Raw genomic sequence first — 18,760 nt, 5'->3', positions numbered from 1 at the left:
GGTGGCTGCCAGAGGCTGGGCAGGGGGAGGGAGAAATGGGGTTATTGTTTCATAGGTACAGAGTGCCGGTTTGGCAAGGTGAGACCAATTCTGGAGGTGAATGGTGGTTATGATTGCTTAAGAGTATGAATGTCAAAATCATTAAACTGTATACTTAAAAGTGGTTAAGATGGTAAATTTTATGTTATGTGTATTTTACCACAATTAAAAAATTTTTTAATGTGGAAAAAATCCATTTTTAATATATTTAAATATTTTACCATATAGGAGGCCCTGTAGCGTGGTAGTTCATAGCATGAACTCTGGAGTCAGAATGCTCATGTTCAGCTTACCAGTAGGTAACCTCAGGCAAGGTTAACCTCATTGTGGCTTAGTTTTCTTATCCATAAAATGGGGATGAGAACAGTACCTATCTCATAGGTTCATGTGAGTATTAAATGAATCAGAATATGATGAAGCACTTAAATAGTGTCCAGCACCCAGAAATACTCTATTAGTTATTATTATAATTACCTGATAATTCTAACATCTGAAGTCATGAGGTTCGATTTCTGTTTTTGATGACCAACCCCCCCCCCCCTTGGTGAGTTTTCTTTTTTAAAATCTTGGCTGACCTCTGATTGTGAGCTCATATTTGGAGGACCTCTGTCTGGGAATCCTAAGGCTCTAGGCTTGTGCTGTTTTCCTCCATTAGATCTGCCAGCTGGGACCACATTTTCCCCCCTTTGGCTGTCTCTGCTTCATGCGGGAATCCCAGGTGCAGCTTCCTTACCTGCAGTAGGTCTGAATTTACTTCTGATCTACATGGAAGCCTTCTTCGTCCCTGGGGCCACCCAAGATTTAAGTTAGCTGTTGCTCCACCTTAGTTTCAACTCATGGTTCTGATCATTGTTTTATTTTATTTTGATTTTTTGGCCTTTGAGGATTTCTATTATTTATTAAGAACTTAGTCAGCCATTAGCAAGTATATTTTATCTAGGATTTGGCTTAACTATAGCAAGAAGATCCTCAGAATACTTGGGCTTCCATACAGCTGCCGGAGAAGTCCACGGGGCTTACTTTTCTGACCACTTTGAGTGAGGGAACTTATACTTATATCCTCAGAACCCAGCTTGGAGACCATCTCATACCTGGCAGGTGGTAAACAACTTTTTTCAAATGAATGCTAAAAACCACATCCAGTTTTCACCAGGCGGATTTAAAGGATTTAAAGGCGCAATGTCTCTTTCCAGCCACTTGGGGGCACCATGATTTAATGTCGGCCTTGAGTGCCCAAATCCTCTCCTTCCCCAGTCATAGGTTCTCTCTGGACTATGGCTGATGTCACAGCAGGGAGGAAGGGGAGGAGGGCAACGGGACAGGTCCTGTGAAGAAGAGACTTACTGACCCTGGCTTCCCCACTGTTGCCCTTATCCATCATCTCTGGTCTCCATGTCTTCTTTTCTTTCACTTTGAGACTCAGTCGTATCCCCAAGAACTTTTCCTACTCAGGCCAAAGAATAAAGGTCATAGTTCAATCACCTTGGCTCAGAGCTGAGCCATGGTTCATAGCCCAGTCAGCCTATGTCAAAGACTTCACATACCAGTTTAATAACAGTGGCCATTGAGGTAACAATAACAAAAGCAAGTAACAGTAGTTGTGCTAACAGTAGGACAACGCACTTTACATTATAAGGGCTTTCTTGTTCGGGTGGGCTTGGGGATGGGTGGGGAGGGAGAGTGCTGGCTCAGATCCCCTCCTCCTCCTCTCCAGTCTGTGGTGATCTGGGCTCTCAGAAAGGCATCTATTTCTATTCAGTAGAGTAGAAAGTTCCTTCTTGGCTTAGTGATGCCTCCTGAGACCTCGGCCTGGAGGCTGGCTTGTTCATTGGGCTGTGTCTCTTCCCCTTTGGATGCTGAGAGCATCCGGGGCAGCTGAGCCAGGGCTGCTGACTTCCTCCTGCGTGCCTGTGGGCTGTGGGGGCTCTTACAGGAAATGAAGTCCTTTGTTGCACCAAGAAATGCTGAGGCTGTGGGCAGAACGGTGTGCCCAAGGGGGCTCTTGCTCTGTGTCTGATTTCTGGGGGACCCCCACATGGGCAGGGTTGGGGGGAGCAGTTTTCAGCACTGCAGGGGAGCAGCAGCATCATGGATCAGACTAGAATCAAAGAGACCAACAAAGAAGTCAGATGCTTTGAAACTGGACAAAATGGTGGCATGCAAAATTAGTCTTCCTTTTTTTGAAGCTCTTTGCTCGTTTCTCTACTCTCTAGGAGCCAGGAAATCTCATAAGCCTTTCCACCCTCCCTCTTATAAGAATATGTTCTCTGGAAAGTGTCTGATAGTTTCATTCCGCCAGAGAATAGAGAAGGGTCAAACTGAGTGTGTTCCATACCCTAAGAGATGTGCATTTAGTGCAATCTCTGATCTAAGGAATTTCAGCTCTTAATGATGGAATCCCAGGTTGTCATTTGCTAGGCAGGAAGATTATTTGGGATGCTAAGGGGTATCTCAGCACCATTAAGGATGGTTTGGTACCCTCAGGGGAGAGGAATGGAGGGAGGGCACAACGGCTAGGGCAAACATGCTCACCTTCCTGACATTGTAGATCCAGTTGAGATAGGCTGTGACCTTGGTGTACACTCCCGGAGTACTCGGGCCCCCACAGCCATGGCCCCAGCTCACGATGCCCACCACTTGCCACTGGTCAGAGTGATACATCAGAGGCCCACCGCTGTCACCCTGTGAGAGGCCAGAGCAGGGGCTGCTGGGGAGGGCAGGCAGGGGTCAGATGGAGGGGTGGGCTTCTCTTTCCTCCCCTCACTTCCTGGCCCATCTGTTCCCCTGCTCTCTAGCGCCCCCTGCTTTTCCACCCTCACCCCTCTGCTCATGCTGTTCCTGCAGCCTGGAATGCCCTTCCCTTTTGGGGCAGGAGGGTTCTGTCTGTGGTCAAGTGAGTTGTGGGTGTGCTGTCAGCCCTCTCTTCACAACTCGCACTAGCACAGTGAGGGCTCTAAGAGGTCCTGCAGGAAGAAAGCCTGGTTATCTCTGTTGAACCTAGTATTTCCCAAATTTATTTGACCACTTCAGGAGGGCCAGTTTCCTGCCAGCCACTGTTCTAGACAACTGGGATTCAAGCAATGAAAAGAAGAAAGATCTCTGCCCTCGAGGAGCTTAGAATCAAATGGAACAGAGAGAGAGAAGGAGGGGAGGAGGGAGAGAGAGAAAGAGAGAGAAGGAGGGAGGGAGGGAGGGAGGGAGGGAAGGAGGGAAGGAGGGAAGGGGAAAAAAGCAAACAACAAACCAGACTAGAAAATGTCAGATAGTAAAAAGGGCACTTATTTGAATGTCCTTCTTACCAGCTCTTACAGCCTCTGGGGCTTCCTCCTCAGAACCCAGTACCACTGTAGCTGAACTACCTGTTTATGTAGCCCCCACCCCCACCACTGTGAGCTCCCCAAGGGAAGACACTGTCCCCAACGGCCAGCATTTACCTGACATCAAGAGATGACTAAGAGATGCCTCTTGAGTGAAGGAATTTCATGACTTAGGAGGGGGGCGGGAATCGGGTTTTGGAGTTTTAATGAAAATGGTTCAGAAGATCCTCTGGGTGGGGACATGAGAAGGGATTCAGGAGTTGGCCAGTAGGGGTGGGGTGAGGGGACACTGCACCAGGGCTCATCCAGCATGAGGTGGGCTTTCTCCAGTGTAGCTGAGCAGTTTGAGGGCAGTTACAGAGAAAACAGGCGTGGGATTCCTGCCCTCTAAGGGCTCAGACTTCTGCACATGATGGCGGGTGAGAGCGGGTGGGGAGGGAAGCATCATCTGTGTCTGTGAAATACACATTTGAAATCTTTCTGATTGTATCTATCTATGTATCTATATCTGTCCATCCATCCATTCTTATATGTATATCTGACTATAGTCCTTCCTTCCCTCCCTCTCCACCTTCCTCCCTTTGTCAGAGATTGAGTGCTCCCCATATGCAAGACTTCAAGTGGGGCATTGAGCCTCTGAATCTCCAGGACAGACATCCCTAGCTGTATAATCCCCTCATGATCCTTGGAGGCCCCACCTGGCAGGTGTCCACGCTACCCTCCAGGATGCCTGCACACAGCATCTTCTCGGTGACCTCCCCCTGGTATGCATCCTCTGCATTGCAGCGTGTGCTGTTAATGATCTGGACGGATGCCTGCAGCAGTGTGTCAGACATCTTCCCTGGAGGCAGAAAACACACTTGCATTCCCATTCTTGCCTTCTACCCCCCCAGCCCAGGATAATTCTCTGGGTTGCCTGGCATGATGGTGCTTGGACCTCCAAGATGGATTTTTCTAAAGGATGGTCCTCCTTCCCATCACCTCTGGGAACTGTTCTCTCAGGCCTGTGGTCCTGAGCCCAGGACTTACCTCCACCCTGTTCCGTAAAGCCCCATCCAATGACCCAGACTGGGGTGGCTGGAGCGAGCACTTCATCAGAGAAGGGCAGGCAGATGGGCCTGACTGTACCTGCCAGGAGGCAGAGAGGAAGAGGAAAGCAAGGTTTCAGAGAGCCTGGCAGCTAAGCCCTCTGTAAGAGCTGACCACACGGTTTCAATAGCATATGTGCCATGGATGGTAATAGAAGTGTTAGGAGAAGGAGGTTCTGTAGTCAAATAAGTGTAGAAAGTGTGAGTTAAACACAATAAAACAGATTGTTTAAAAAGTTTTAAAAACCTCTTGAAAAAAATTTTAAAAAGGAGGGGAGGGTATAGCTCAAATGGTAGAGTGCATGCTTAGCATGCTCGAGGTCCTGGGTTCAATCCCCAGCACCTCCACTGAAAAAGTAAATAAATAAATAAACCCCTAGCTAACCCCTGCAAAAAAAATTTAAAGAAAATACCTCTCGTATCATTAATATACATGAATATGCTCCAGGAAGAGAGGCATAGTATAAAAATGTTTCCCAAACTTATGTGAGAATGGACCCCTTTTCTCCCCAAGGGACCAGTGTCCTGTGGAGCCAACCACCGGAAATGCTGGTCTAAATACAACCCAATGTAAGTGTGAGTCATTAAACAGAGCTGTTCAAAGAGCCTATGAGCTTCCCTCACAGTAGTGAGTTCCCTGCCCCTGGAGGAGAGCAAACAGACACAGTGGCCCCTCGGCAGGGAGGTGGTACAGGCTCTTGTCATTGGTCGGGGTGGAGGATGGACTAGGGGACCTTTTAGGTCCCTCACAACTCTAGGACTGAATGAATCTACGATTCTCGCTTGAGGTGCTCCACATGGAGAAAACAGACCTCAGAAGAATCACTGGCAAAGGTGGGCTGGGGTGTCTCCTGATACCTCGAGCAGGCCTCGTGTCATCAGTGATGTGAGGCTGATGTATTTGCTGGAAACAATGGGCAAACAGGTCTTGGGAGGAGAATCGACATGACCAAGGCCACTTAGTGAATGAACGAGTGGCAGAGTAGGAGTTCTGTTCCCAGGTGCCATCCCTCACCGGAGAACGTGAGTGGGGACTGCAGCTTCACGAGGGCAATGTCCTTCTCTTTGGGGAGCATGAAGTTGTGCTCAGTGATGAAGATCTTGGCCACAGGCAGGGATGGGAAGTTGCTCAGTTTCTCTGAGCCAGCCCTCACCTTCCAGTTGGACACATCGAGATGCTTCCTGGGGGCAGAGACAGTGGGGTTCAGGTCTGAGCCAAGCATGAGGAGGCTTTGCCAAAGGATAGGTCCCCACAGCCCTGGGGATTGGGGCGCTAGATGCCCCTGCCTTTGGAGGTAATGCCGGTGAGAGCAGGGGAAGTTGAGAAGGGGCAGTCTGAGAAATCACCACCACAGACCAAATTCTAAAAGGGGTGTTGGATCCTTTTTCCTGGGGAAACTTGCCAAAGGAAACCGCCCCCTGGGGGGCTAGGGAAGAGGCTGTTCCCAGGGCCTGCGCTCTGGGGTCCTGACACTCTCTCCTCCAATGCTTTCTGCTGGCCGTGGTCCCCATGTGGTGCTTGTATTGCGGTCAGTTCCCTTATATTTCCCTGGTCTTTCTTCCCCTCGACATCAGACACGGCTTAGTGCTCAGGAGCGGTTTTCCAGGGAAAGGTTTATAGCTTTTGTTAGATTCTCCAAAGAGGTTACGAATCACTCGTCTACACTGTGTGCTCCTCTAAGGCAGTGATGGAGTCTAATGCATGAGGGCGTATGATGTGGCACTTGGTACCTAAGGTACTCATAGATATGGAATGAATGAATGAATGAAAGCAAAGAGGGCCTGGAGTGGTCCTTCCCCAGAGATGCGGGCTTGCCTCTCTCTGCTGGCCTGTAAGAGAATCTGTACTTGTTTTTTTAAGTTTCTGGATGTAATGAGGGAGTGGCAGTGACTCTGAAGCCAGAACCACTTCCTAGAAGACCAGCAAAGAGGGAGAGAGTCCTCTGGACTTTAGGCAGATGGGAAGAGCTTCTGTGCAGTGAATGAAACCGGGGGTGAGGGAGTGAGGACACTGGGTATCTGATAGCTTCCCCCCTGGAAGAGAAGAGGTCAGGTCTGGTGACCAGCAACCTCTGCTCAGACCCCAAGGCCTAACAAAGGACATCTTGTCCAGTGTCTCAGTGGGCTGGCCACACCCTGGTGCATGGTCTGTAGAGGGAGACGAGGGGGACTGAGAGCATCAGAAAACAGGTTGAGAGACAGGGGACCCAGGCACCCAGGCCCCTCCATGGCTCTGACCCTGGAGTCTTCCTCCCACCTGGGCCTTACCGGAAGCAGTGAGCTGCTGTGAGGATCCAGTAGGGGTCCAGGATGCTCCCTCCACAGATGTGTTGTTTGTCATACTGGACGCTGACCTGCCAAGGCCAAGAATCCACAGAGGCCTTCTCCCCGCCCACCACCCGAGGGGCCTTCAAGCTCTGCCCGCAGGCTGGACCCGGTAGGAAGGAGGGAGAAAGCAGGAGTCAGGCTCTTGGGGAAGGGGGCTGCCTCCCCTAGAGCCACAAGTCTATCCTGAGCAGGGCCCTTATGACAGGCATGTAGGGGTCTGGAGGTGGGAGGACCAGGCCCATTTTGAATTATTCATGGGGAGATACTGAGTGTCCCAGACCCAGGCTTTCCCCAATCTCCCTCTCCCTTTTTCAGCTTTGAACATGCTTAGACGTTTATATTGTGAACAGGGGCGTGTCCATTGTGCTGGGAATTCATGACCTTCAGACTAAACAGGGACACAGAATTAGGAAAGTCCTGCCCAGGTGGGGTCCCAGCTGCTCCCTCTGAGTAAACGGACACCCACAGGCTGCTTTGGGACTGGAGAGTGGGAAGAAAGTGCCAGAAATGGATCTTCCCATCCTCAACTCACCTTTCTCCAAGTCCCTTCCCCCGCTGACAGAGTCTCCCAAGTTGACATCCTGTTCCCTCTTTCACATCCCACTCTCCTGGCTCTCACATCTGACTCGCAAACTCTTGTAAAAATTTCCAATTCCACCTCCCCGCCCTGTTCTCAGCCTTTCTAATCCTTCTGGCGGTCGCTGCCACAGTGGTGATTCTAAGGGGGAAGGGCTACCGCCCTTTTGGGCTTGTGCCTGGCAGGTGCCTTTTCAACACCATCTAATTCCAAACAGTGCTTCCTAGACGTCACCTCACTCACCACTCAAAGCCCCTTAGCATCCCCCTTTGACTGCAGGGAAGAGTTTAAACTCCCCTTCCTGGCAGCCTCCCGCTGTCCTTAAATAAAGTTTCCATCTAGCTGAATCGACCTGCTGGTGGCTCTCTAAACAGTCATTCTGTTTTTGCTCCAGGAAGACCCGGGGATGCTTGTCTAAATCGTTGATCACTCAGCAAATTTGAATTGTGTGCCCACTGTGTCTCAAGGGTGCAGGGAAGAGAGTGGTGGATGAGACAGAGAGACAGACATGGCCCCTCCCCTCCTGGAGGCTACAGTTCATTCTGTAACGTTGAGCCTGGCACCACCTCCAGGCCACCGATCCCTGGGCACTTTCCTATCTTGGCATTTCCACAGCCGGCCTGGGTGTCAGCTGGCCTGCCATGTTGTTGTAGTTCTTGTCTTGTCTTCTCAACAAGACTGAAGTCTCCTCAAGGGAGGGTCTGTGTCTTAAGCCTCTTTGTGATTTCAGCGCTGTTCAGCACAGCATGTCAGGGGATGTGAACATTCATTCACTCATTCATTGACTGACCACCACGTGTCAGCCCCTACTCACTAGGTACCGTGGGGGTCAAATGATAATGATTAAAATCTTCACATCCATCAGGGAAGCATGTATGACTGCTAAACTGCAAAGGCAGTGGTGACGACCTTCCTCCTCTCGGGCTACCCAGTTTCTGGCCATTCTGCCAGGCTCTGCTCAGTTCTCCCGTGAGGCTGGTGGGCTGAGCAGGGCCACAGGGCTTGTTTTTTCCTTCTTATTTCCTCTGGGAGCCAGGGCATCTCCTGGCATCCTCTTGCGTAGTTAGACTAAAGGGCTTCTTGGGAAGATAAACCTCAGAAAGAGGTCAGGTGAATTCCTCAAGGTCACAATGGAAGCCAGTGGGACTGGTGCCTAGCTCTCCTGACCCCCACCCACCCCCAACCCCTTGTAACTCTCTCTGAAGCCTGTCAGCGAGGACCGCTGCTCAGTTTGGCACTTCCTGCATGAGGCCTCGCACCTCTCTTTTCTCAGACAAAAGCTCCTGAGGATAGTGGCCAATCTTCTTCCTTTTTTGGTATCTTCTCCTTCCATCCAGCCCCTGACAGTGCTAGACACATTCTAATTGTGCAATGATCTTTGCTAAGCTGACTGTGGGAATCAGATCTTGGATAGATGAGCTGATTGCGACAGAGGAGGTTACGTGGGCCCTGACCAGGGATGGGAGGTTGGTGGAGGCCCACTCCTGCACTTTCCAGTTCTCCTGCTCTCCCCCCCAGGTCCGTGCTCAGGTTGTGTGGGCTGTGCATGGAAGGAAGGAGGGTGTTCTTAACTCCAACCACTTGAAGGAGCATTGACGTACAAGCTCAAGATCAAAGGAGTAAGTTTGGGATATTATAGAGTGAAATTTGGAGTCTGAGGGATTTATGAATGAGGGTGAAGGTCTTCTCACTGCTTAGTGCTGGCCCAGGACCTAAGCCCTCAGAGATGGGGTGTACTCACCAAGGCAGTGCAGGGAAACCAGGGACCTGGAGAGACAGGGGCTGGAAGGGAGACACAGGCGCTGTGTGGTTTCTGCTTGTCCTCTGCCTGGGAGGCACAGACTCGGGTCTCCTGGCACTATTGATTCAAGTCCCCTTCCACCACCCGGGAAATATGGAACCTGCATGGTGGTGGGGGCTGTCTAGAAACTGCACTACCGCCCAGTTGAGTTCAAGTCAGTTCAATTGGATTCAACACCTTTGCTGATAAGCATCTACTCTGTGCTGGGTGCTGCTTGAGTCACAGCTCTCAGCAGCCTGAGATGGAAGAAAGCAGAGGCTGGGGCAGTGTCTGCGACACTGAGGGCTTTCCCAACGGAAGAGGAATGGGATTTTGATGAAATTCCAGGCAAATGATCATTCTGCCCCTACACCTGTCCTTTTCAAGATTTGCGCTTTGATGAATAAGCAGCCCCCAGTAACATCCCTGAGTGCGAAGAGGCCAGCAGCCTCTCTGAGCCACTCTGCTGCAGGGTGACAGTTTTCCTTTAGATGCCAGGTGGCAGGCACCGGAACAGGCCATTGACAAAGGCCATGCAGTCCCTCATCTGGAGAGCTGGGAGTGTGGGGAGGGCGTACTCGGGCTTGAGTGAGTGGCAGAAAGGACAATGTAGCCTTTGGAATCTTGCCTGTTGAGCTTAATAGGAACCATAAAACAATAGGAAAGAAATTTGGTTTTACTGTTTGACTGATGAAAAGGCCACCAGTGTGTGGACAGCACACGCTGTCCAGGTGTCCCTGTATTAAAACAAAGAAGTAACGCAGAAAACCTCTCAGAAATGCGATTCTCTATCTCTCAGCAGCTGACAGTCTGCCTGGCCAGGAGTTCTTCCTGTTGTCTGGCTTACGTCCCCCTTGCTGCGTCCGCTCAGGGTGGGCTGGCTGCGGGCCTAATGGCAGCATCCACACATGTGTGAGCCTTTGTGGGCCAGAGGTGTCCTCTCACTTACCCACTTGAGTTTCGCACTTGAAGTTCCTGGAGGTTCTCTGTGACTTTGACGACATCCAGATCTTGGTCTGGGCCAATCTCCACGGCTCTGAAGGTGGGTTTGCTGCTCACGCTGGGAGGCAGATTGAGAGACAGAGAGAAGTGAGCTGGGGCAGGAGTTTAGACCAAGATGGTGGGAGTAGCCCCCGCCCCCGGGGAGGGGGCGGCAGAGAACGCTGGGGAGGGCGTGGCAGGGGCGTGGGGGTGGTCTTGGTCAATGAGGGTGGTGGCAGCTTTGCTAGATGATAAGAGACGTTCCCCTTGGCATCCCAGGACTCAGCTCTAGGCCACGTCAGCAAAGACACGGCCTTGCCTTCTTGGTCCTGAACCCAGAGCCCTGGAGAGATGTTAGGGCTGTCCTTTAGTAACTCCCAGCTCGGGCCCTATTCCCCACATGTCCCAGTGGTTCCTTCTGGTTCACAGCAAGGGGAACAAGGAGGCAAAGGAAAGAACTTAGCTTCCCCATCACCTTGGAGGGAACTGGATGTGGATATTTGGTTCTCCAAACAAGGCTTCTGGTCTGAATTTAGTAGTGGGATACATTTATGGCCCCCTTGGAGATAGGACAGGCCAAGATCAGGCTTCACATGCATGCAGACATACATTACTCTCATTTGGACCCCTCTCCCTTTTTCTCTATGCTAATTCATGTTAATCTTCTTTCAAATGGGTTTAAGTCTTCCCTCCTCCAGGAGCCTTCCCTGATTAATCCCAGCTTCCAGACTGTTTCTGTGCTGAATCTGCCTCTTTCCCTTCTCTCCCCTCCTTCCCTATCTGGTCATGCTAGTACAAGCTCTGTGTGCAGGGCTTGAGTCAACCCGAGGCGCTGGCTGATTGGCACATTCTCACATTCCTAGCCAGGAATCTGGCACTACCTGGAGGACCCAGGCACGGCACCTGGAGGGTTAGTCTGGCAATGCTGGGTTTTGTGCTAAGAGTCAAGACTGAGGTTCTTGTCCTGGCTCTGACACTAGTTTGATGTGTACCCTTGGCAGGTAACAATTCCTCTCTGGGTCTCTCTAAGCTTCAGTTTTCTTCTCTATAAAATGATGGGTGGACCAGATGATTTCTAGAGTCCCTCCTACCTTGAACCACGTAGCATTTTGTAGTTATGGGACAAGAAGGTCCTCCCATCCAGGGAAATCTGAGCACCTGGGACTCATGATTTGGAGATGGACATTCCCAGGAGAGTTAGCCTCTGTTCACTGGTTACCTACTGATGAATAATTCTGTCCAGCTTTGATCTTGTAGAGCTCAGGAGCCAGGTGGCTTAAAGAGCTCCAGAAGGGCAGGCATTCCGGGAGCCTTTTACCTTAGGAGCCCCTGGAGGCACCCTGGTTTCATAATCAAGTTGCAGCCAGCTAGGCTGGGGACAGCAGACGCTGCAGTTGGCTGGGCTGCAGTAGGGAGGAGGGGCTGGCTGCATGGGGGAGGCTGGGCTGGGTGGATGCTGGGGGCGGAGAGAACAGCAGGGGCAGGGCGTGCCTTCCCAGCTCTCCTAGTAAAGGAAGGTTGCAGGGTGTCTTCTCCAGAGGGGCCTGGGAGTTGCACCCCATGGAGGGTAGAGAGCAGCGGAAGCCTGAAAACCAGAGAGCAGAAGGGCAAGCAGATCTGATGCATCAGCAGCGGCTGCCTGGAGCACGTACTGAGAAAGGACCTTGAGGCTGCTTTAGGCATTGATGGGAAAGGGTTCTGTGATTGATGAAGGGATGATGTCTGCCTAGTATTTATCATTTCTGCCTAGTCTCTTGGTCCAGTTTTTCAGAATCCTGAAGTTTGGGACCTGCAACTGAATATGTGGGTCCTTTTCCCTCCTCTCCATTTAGGCTCTGAGTGATCAGCTGTCTCCCCTCCCGTCCCTTTATAGATGAAAACTCCAGAGAAGAGAGAATTATCCAATCTAGAAACAGAGACGCTTCTAGAACTCCTGCTGTCCATGAATTAAGGAGTCTTGGGCACAAATTCTAGCCCTCTGCCCCACAGCTACTACCCAAGCAAGCTACTTACCTTCTCTGAACCTATTTCTAAAATAGATAGAATAATAACTACCTTTCTGGTTTTTGCCAAGATCAAATGAATATAAGTACATAATGCTAATTACCCTTCTTATCATTATCATTATGTGCTTTTCATCCACAGAAGATTTGGAGCTGCTTTTGAAATTTGCTGAGAGAGCTGGGATTGCTGGTGAAGCCCCAATAAAATCAGATTCATTTAAACTGAATTTTAACTGATGGGACTTTGAATAAGTAAACAAGACTTTTGTATTCTGGGGCAGGGACAACACTCTGCAAAGCCAAGAAGGAGTGAGGATTGAGAAGTCAAAGAAAGGAAAGGGTTGCAAAGGAGCTAGAATTGTGGAGGGTGGGGGGTGGGGAGGGGCATACATTCTCTCTCTGGTCCCTCATAACCCACCCATGAGGTTGGCATTGCTCCCTGCAATTAACTCTTGAACAAACTGAGGCTTAGCGGATGTAACTTCATGCCACTTCTAAGGGAAAGTGCTTCAAAAGCTGTTCTGTCTGACTGACTCCAATATCTGTATTTCTAGGAAAGAGGGAGGAAGGAGGAAGGAAAGAAGGAAACAGGGGACAGAGGAGGGAAGAAAGAGAGGCAGAGAGGTCGTGACATGAGATGACAGCCTCTGGAGCCTTGGGCTGGGTACCTGTCATAGCCCATCTGCCCACAGGCTGTCTTGGCCAGAGCTTCTGTGAAGTTGTCGAAACAGGCGGAGGCCCAGTTCTTTGTGGCCGGGTCCAGCACCTGCAGGGTGGATCGGTCCCTGGAGAGGCGGACTGGGAGGGGAGGAACCCGGGTCAGCTCAGGGCAGGGGCCTGTCTGGCCCATGTCCCTCAGAATTCATCATGTGACCAGCTCAAGCTCCCCCAATCCAGAACTGGGGAGCATCACAGAACCCCAACCCTTTCAACCTCAGGGGAATTTCCTCCATTTGGCTTTGCCTGAGCGAGCCTTTTTTTGACAGTAGCTAGGGTGACCAGGTTTCCTGGGGACAGTCTCCATTTTGACCTTTGCCCTGGCACAATTATAAATATTTCCCCCTTTTGCTTGCACTTATTTACAAACCAGAAGTAGACTCACAGACATAGAAAACAAACTATGGTTACCAAAGGGGAAGGTAGAGGGGAGAGATAAATTAGGAGTTTGAGATTAACATATACACACTACTGTATATAATATAGATAAACAAGAATGTACTGTATAGCACAGGCAACTGTATTTAATATCTTGCAATAACCAATAATGGAAAAGAATCTGAAAAAGAATATATATGTAGATATATATATCTGAATTACTTTGCTGTACAACTGAAACTAACACAACATCGTAAATCAACTGTACTTCAATTAAAAAAAAAAAAGAATACACAGGAAGTCACTTGCATCACAAAAGCCCCCATCATCTGTGTCCTGGGCTGTCTTTTCTCTTCAGAACTCAAGTACTAGGTAGATCAAGCTGGGCTAGCCCAGTCCAAGAAAGAACATGGGTTTTTATGTTCAAAACATCTCAATACCCTTTGAAGAACCTGGCTCAGTCTTGCTTGATGACATGTAGCAATAAACACTTATCTAATGAATAGAAGGATCAATAGCTGGTTAGTGGCCTTACTGTCTCTTTCTAGTGCCCTGGAAATAATAACTTTCATAGAAAGGAGCGAACTCCTCAAGGTCATCCGATTCAGCCCTCTGCCCAGGTGCAGCAGGAATGCGGCAGGCTTGGTTACAGTTTCCTGTCCCCTCTGGCCCACATCAGTTCATCAAAATTTACGGAGTGTTTGCTGCATATCAGGTATCGGGGATCTGGTAGATGAGACGTGGTCCTGTTTTTAGGAACCCTCCTACAGGGAGGGAAACTGACTGGTCAGGTGGCAGATGCTATGCAGTGGTCCAAGGGGGAACTGAGCCGACTTCCTGCTCTGCCCACCCCCCTGGCCCCACAGCCCCTGAGCTCACCTGCCACTGGAGGCCCATCGGGGAAGCTGTTGACACAGTGCTGCTCGTCTTCCCCTGAGGCACAGTCCTGCTGGCCGTCACACACCTGTGGCCTCGGGATGAAGTGGAGGCGCTGCCCGCAGAGGAAGTAGTATTTGTCCAGAACCACTTTGACTGGAAGGCAACGGCAGGGAGGGCAAGAGAGGACTGATGGTCAAACAGGCAGCCTAGGGGCTGGGGAGGCTGTGTTTCCCTGAAAATATGCTGGGCTTGGAGACAGGTAGGTGTGGGTTCCAGACCCAGTTCTGCCGCTTAGCAGCAGTTGGTCCTAAGCCTCATTCTCCTCATCTGTAAAATGGAGACAATAACATCTGTCTCACATCTAAAGATGGCTGAGAAGTCAATCAAGATAACGCGTGGGGAGCAATTTAAAAACAGCCCCTGCTGGCCTCTTAACCCCAGGTGCTGGCACTGTGCCTCTGGGAAGAGGAGACAGTGCTGGGCCTGGAGTCTGAAGACCTGAGCACCTGCTGTGTGACTTTAGACCAGTCACTTCCCTTTTCTGGGCCTCACAATTTGGTTGAGAACATTAGGTGAGCTGGCGGTTGTGAAAGTGTCTTGTAGCTATCAAGTGCAATTTCACAATTAGGTGTTTTTTTTTTAATTTAAATTTAATCAGATTTTATGTTTGCTCTGGTCTGGTTGCATAGAATTAGGTGTTTTTATCTGGGGTTGAAAAACCCATCACGGGGTTGGTGGTGTTTCGTTTTATCTCCTGCCTGCTGCTTTCAGATTCTGCTGCTCGTTTGTTATCTTGGATGATAAAAATGAATCTGGTGTTGGTAGGTCCTCAGGGAACAGATCTTTCAACACTTTTCCAAACTCTCCTAGCTCCTCCCGCTTAGCTGAACTCTCCTCTGGCCTGAAGCTCCCGTCTGCAGGCAGTGTCAGTGCAGGCTGCCCTGAGAAGTGGTGGTAGCAAGTCTGATGATGGCCCTGCCTGTCACTGCTAGACCTTCCCCTGTGTTGCCACGTGGAATCCTGACAACAGTTTTAGGAGGCAGGCGCCATCATTAACTAGCGTTGCAAGAAAGGAAATTGAGATTGAGAGAGTTAGGGTTTATTTCCCAAGGCCACTTAGCACTCGTGTGGTAGAGCTAGGATTTCAATCAGGTTCTGTCTGGCTCCAAAGCTCTTGGCTGCCTCTCCACGGCTTCCCTGAAGGAATTTAAGCTGTGACCTGCTGGTCCTGATGCTCCTGGTTTGAGAAATAAGGGAGAAGGAGCAGGTTGGATATTTCCTGGATTTTCAGAGTTTGGATCATGGTCAGGAGCCAGGGTGAGGAAGAGTGACTCCAGCCTCCCCCAGAAGCCAAAAGGTTGAGGGAGCTCAGTCCAGGATGGAAGTTCACATTACTTCCTCTGGTTTCAGAACTCAGGGGCCCTAGGCTGGAAGCTATGCAGGGTCTTCTGGGACAGGAGAGCCCGACTCTAAATTAGGTTCTAGTACCCACCCTGGCTCACCCTGAACTTGGCCCCGTCTTCTTCCTCCACTACGGCAGGGAATCTGTTCAGAGAAGGCGAGCTCATCGTAATAGCAGTCTGAGCAGAACAAGCTTAGGATGGCAAATCTGCTGACGTGCTGCAAACCCACCACTGCCTTGGGTCAGCCAAGGTCAAGGGGAATGATCTGCATCTCATGCCCCAGCGCATCCTCAGGGATCTGGGTGGCATTTGTGTTGTGGATCTACATTTCCACTGCCATGAAGAAGTGGAAATGGATCTGCTCAGCTGAAGGCCCAAAGGTCTGTTGCAGCCCCGTCCCCGACGGCCATACCGCCTCTCTCTGCCTCAGTGCCCAAGTGGAGAATGAGGGGTTAGATCGGATGATCTCCAAGAGTCCTCCAGTGAGGAGGCTGCTGTGGTTCCCTGGAAGGCCATCCTGGCTGATGAGCAACTATATGTCCTCAGTCACATCCGTACACACTGTGCGATGACCTACGCTTTTGTACAACCTGGTTTTTATCCAGGTACTTTACACACATTACCCCTCCTATCCTCCTGAGGGAGGTGCGATGTTTCACAGTGAGGAGACTGAGGTTAAGAGAGGCTGAAGGCTTTTCTCAAGATCACACAGCAGCAGGACGGCAGTGCCAGGATCCCTGTCCCAGGGGTCCTGATTCCTAGTCTGGTCTCCTCAGCCCCACTCCCTGGGTGAAAACTGTGGTCAGTAGCCTTCTGTGACTGGGGGAGGTGAAGGCGAGATCTCAGTCACAGGATATGGCAGCCGAAAGGGAGGGACTGTGGGGATGGAGGTTCCCTCATTTCACTCTCCTTTGTCCCAGAACAGCCTGCCCAGGATCACACTGGGTCTCAGGCACTGGCAGTGGTGAAGACAGAGCTAAGGGAGGGGAGAGGCACTGTCTTTCCTGATGCCTCTTCCCTTTGTGCATCCCCTCCTCACACAGAGACATGCTCCCGGCTCCTCCAGCCAGCAGCGCTGCCCAGATGCACTCAGCTCTCATCTGCAGACTTGGGGAGGAGGAAGCAGGGGGGCGTGGCCACCTGCAAATTGCCTACGTGGGTTTGTAACTGATGCAAACTGAGCTCTCCCTGCAGAATAAATCATCTGGGATAGAAGCCACCTGGGATAGATGGGGGCTGAGTTCATCTCTCTCTTGCTCTCTTAGAGGAAGGCTCCCTTTGGAGCAGGGGTGGATTCAAAGCTGTGTGCGTCACCTGCCCTTGACCCTGCTGGGGTGGGAGGGTGGAGGGCGGGAGCGCTCTGAGGTGAGGGCAGGGGAAGGGTGGGGGCTGCCACTTACTGAGGACAGCCGCGACGGTGACGATCGCCAGGCTCAGCAGTACCGCCATGATGGGGATGCCCACCTTTTTGAAGGTCTCCAGGGAGGTGCGGGTTTTGCGCACGGGGGTGACTTCTGAGAGGCGGAGGGAAGAGCCTGTAGTCAGCACTTGGAGGAGGTCCCTGCCAAGGCGCACAGCCTCCCTGCCCTATGACCTCTGGTTCTGAGCTGCAGGCACACCCTGGGGACGGTTTTGGTTGGCGAGAGGGGCTTATTCCTGCAAACTAGGCTCAGCCTCCTCAGCACGTGAGTCCCCCGCCTCCTTTCACTCACCTGGGCTTGTCCATCTTTCACAGGCGCCCCTCAAATGAACCTCCCTGGCACCTTCCCTTTGTTTTGACAGCCTGTTCTGGAATGTTCCACCCTGTCCAGTCTGACCTGTGTCTCCCCAGGAGGGGCATGTACCCTTTCCCTTTACTATCATTTATCCTCTTTCCTCACTTATCTCTTGATTAAACTATAAGCTAGAGGAGAGCAGGGGCTGCCAGCACAGTATGTGCTTAGTAAAGGCTTAATACATACTTGTGAACAAAGGCATCTTAATGGCCCCCATCTCCAACTCAGTTTAACACACAGCTGGTCTCTAGAAAGGGCCTATCTTTAAGAAGATTACAATTTGGAGGAAGAGGCAAACAAGGACCTAGCTGCCAGTGACGCCAGACACCATTGAGGCACTTCAGTAGGCCCCTGGAGGTGCGGATGGGAGAGGGAGGAGGGGTCCAGCTTGGTGAAGTCCTGGGGGTGGGGAGCTGTGAGCTGCTGGTGTGCCTGGGATGTAAGGTGGGTAAAGCATGTTGTGGGGCAGGGCTGGCAAAGTCAGCTTGTGAAGAAGAGTCTTGACTCTGGTGGTAAGGGGTTTGGATTTTATCCTGAAGACAGTGAGAGGCCATGGAAAGCTTTTGAGCAGCAGAGAGCCGTGATCACATTAATATTTAGAAAGATGAATCTCTCACCAGGGAGGAGACGGACTGGAACAGAAGAGTCAGGGGTTAGGGGGGCCGGGGGGTGCCTATGGGTGTCTAAAACAGGGCTGATAATAACTATATTGTCCATTTCACATGGCTATTCAAGGAGACGGACAGGCCATTGAAAAGTTAAATTGTCACAAGGTATCAGAGGTAGGTTCTTTGGTGTCCCCTCTCCTGGCAGACAATGAGCTGGGGAGGTGACTCGGGGACTTCTCCTCCAGGGAGAAGTGGGGCAGGAATTATAGCAACCCTGAGAATGCCTGGAAAGCAACAGGCCTACTCTCCTCCCCCTCACCTGCACCAAAGTGTCTTTCCTTCAGGAGTCACTTACTTTGAGAGGCCTTCCTTGTCCTCCCTATTTATAATACAGTCTTCCAACCTTTCCTCGCCTTCTTCCCTGTTTTATTTTTTTCAGAGTCCCTCTGATGTCCGCCAGATTTTGAACGCCATCTGTCCCCTCCCATCTCTACCTGAAATGAAGTCTGCATGAAGATGGGGACTTGTATCTGTTTTGTTTCCTGCTGAGTCCCTGGGGCCCAGGACAGTGCCTGGCCCATTGTCGGCACTCACAGATAATCTGACGAATGAATAAATGAATTGCTCTGTGCTTGTTCTCTTCAGCACATCCCTCCTGTCTTTCCTTACAGCTCTCATTTGTTCTGCCTGGAATGATGGCTAGTTTTGTCTCTGTCTTTATCTCTTTTCTCAGCTCTTCAAAAGCAGAGGATGGCGCCCTGCCAGAGACTGCTGCCCAGTGCGTGCTGATATCATTGACTCTGTGGATGGGGAAAGCATAGGAAACTGTGTGTTTCCTCAAAAGGGAGAGTTTAAACCTCAGACACAGAGCTCAGCCGTGGTGATGT

General features: G+C 50.8%; 1 protein-coding gene across 2 annotated transcripts in view; it reads right to left on the bottom strand.

Moving 5' to 3' along the window:
- Positions 1-958: 958 nt before the first annotated feature.
- Positions 959-18,760, bottom strand: part of TMPRSS4 (transmembrane serine protease 4) — a 30,464-nt gene continuing 12,662 nt past the window's right edge. The window contains exons 3-13 of one of the 2 annotated variants that reach the window (XM_010981394.3): positions 16,891-17,004; positions 14,088-14,240; positions 12,782-12,911; positions 10,079-10,189; positions 9,091-9,131; positions 6,713-6,872; positions 5,460-5,626; positions 4,386-4,484; positions 4,055-4,197; positions 2,572-2,721; positions 959-2,137 (exon numbers count right to left, since the gene is read on the bottom strand). In XM_010981394.3, the coding sequence (XP_010979696.2) occupies positions 2,126-2,137; positions 2,572-2,721; positions 4,055-4,197; positions 4,386-4,484; positions 5,460-5,626; positions 6,713-6,872; positions 9,091-9,131; positions 10,079-10,189; positions 12,782-12,911; positions 14,088-14,240; positions 16,891-17,004 (1,280 nt within the window). In that variant the 3' untranslated portion in view covers positions 959-2,125. Of the gene's footprint in view, positions 2,138-2,571; positions 2,747-4,054; positions 4,198-4,385; positions 4,485-5,459; positions 5,627-6,712; positions 6,873-9,090; positions 9,132-10,078; positions 10,190-12,781; positions 12,912-14,087; positions 14,241-16,890; positions 17,005-18,760 lie in introns of those variants that run through there. The other variant, XM_031443583.2, reaches the window with a different exon arrangement.

Source organism: Camelus dromedarius, chromosome 34 (genome assembly GCF_036321535.1).
Source record: "Camelus dromedarius isolate mCamDro1 chromosome 34, mCamDro1.pat, whole genome shotgun sequence".
Classification (NCBI taxonomy): Eukaryota; Metazoa; Chordata; class Mammalia; order Artiodactyla; family Camelidae; genus Camelus; species Camelus dromedarius.
The sequence above is the reverse complement of the archived record's forward strand: the minus strand, read 5'-3'. Positions and strand labels throughout refer to the sequence as shown.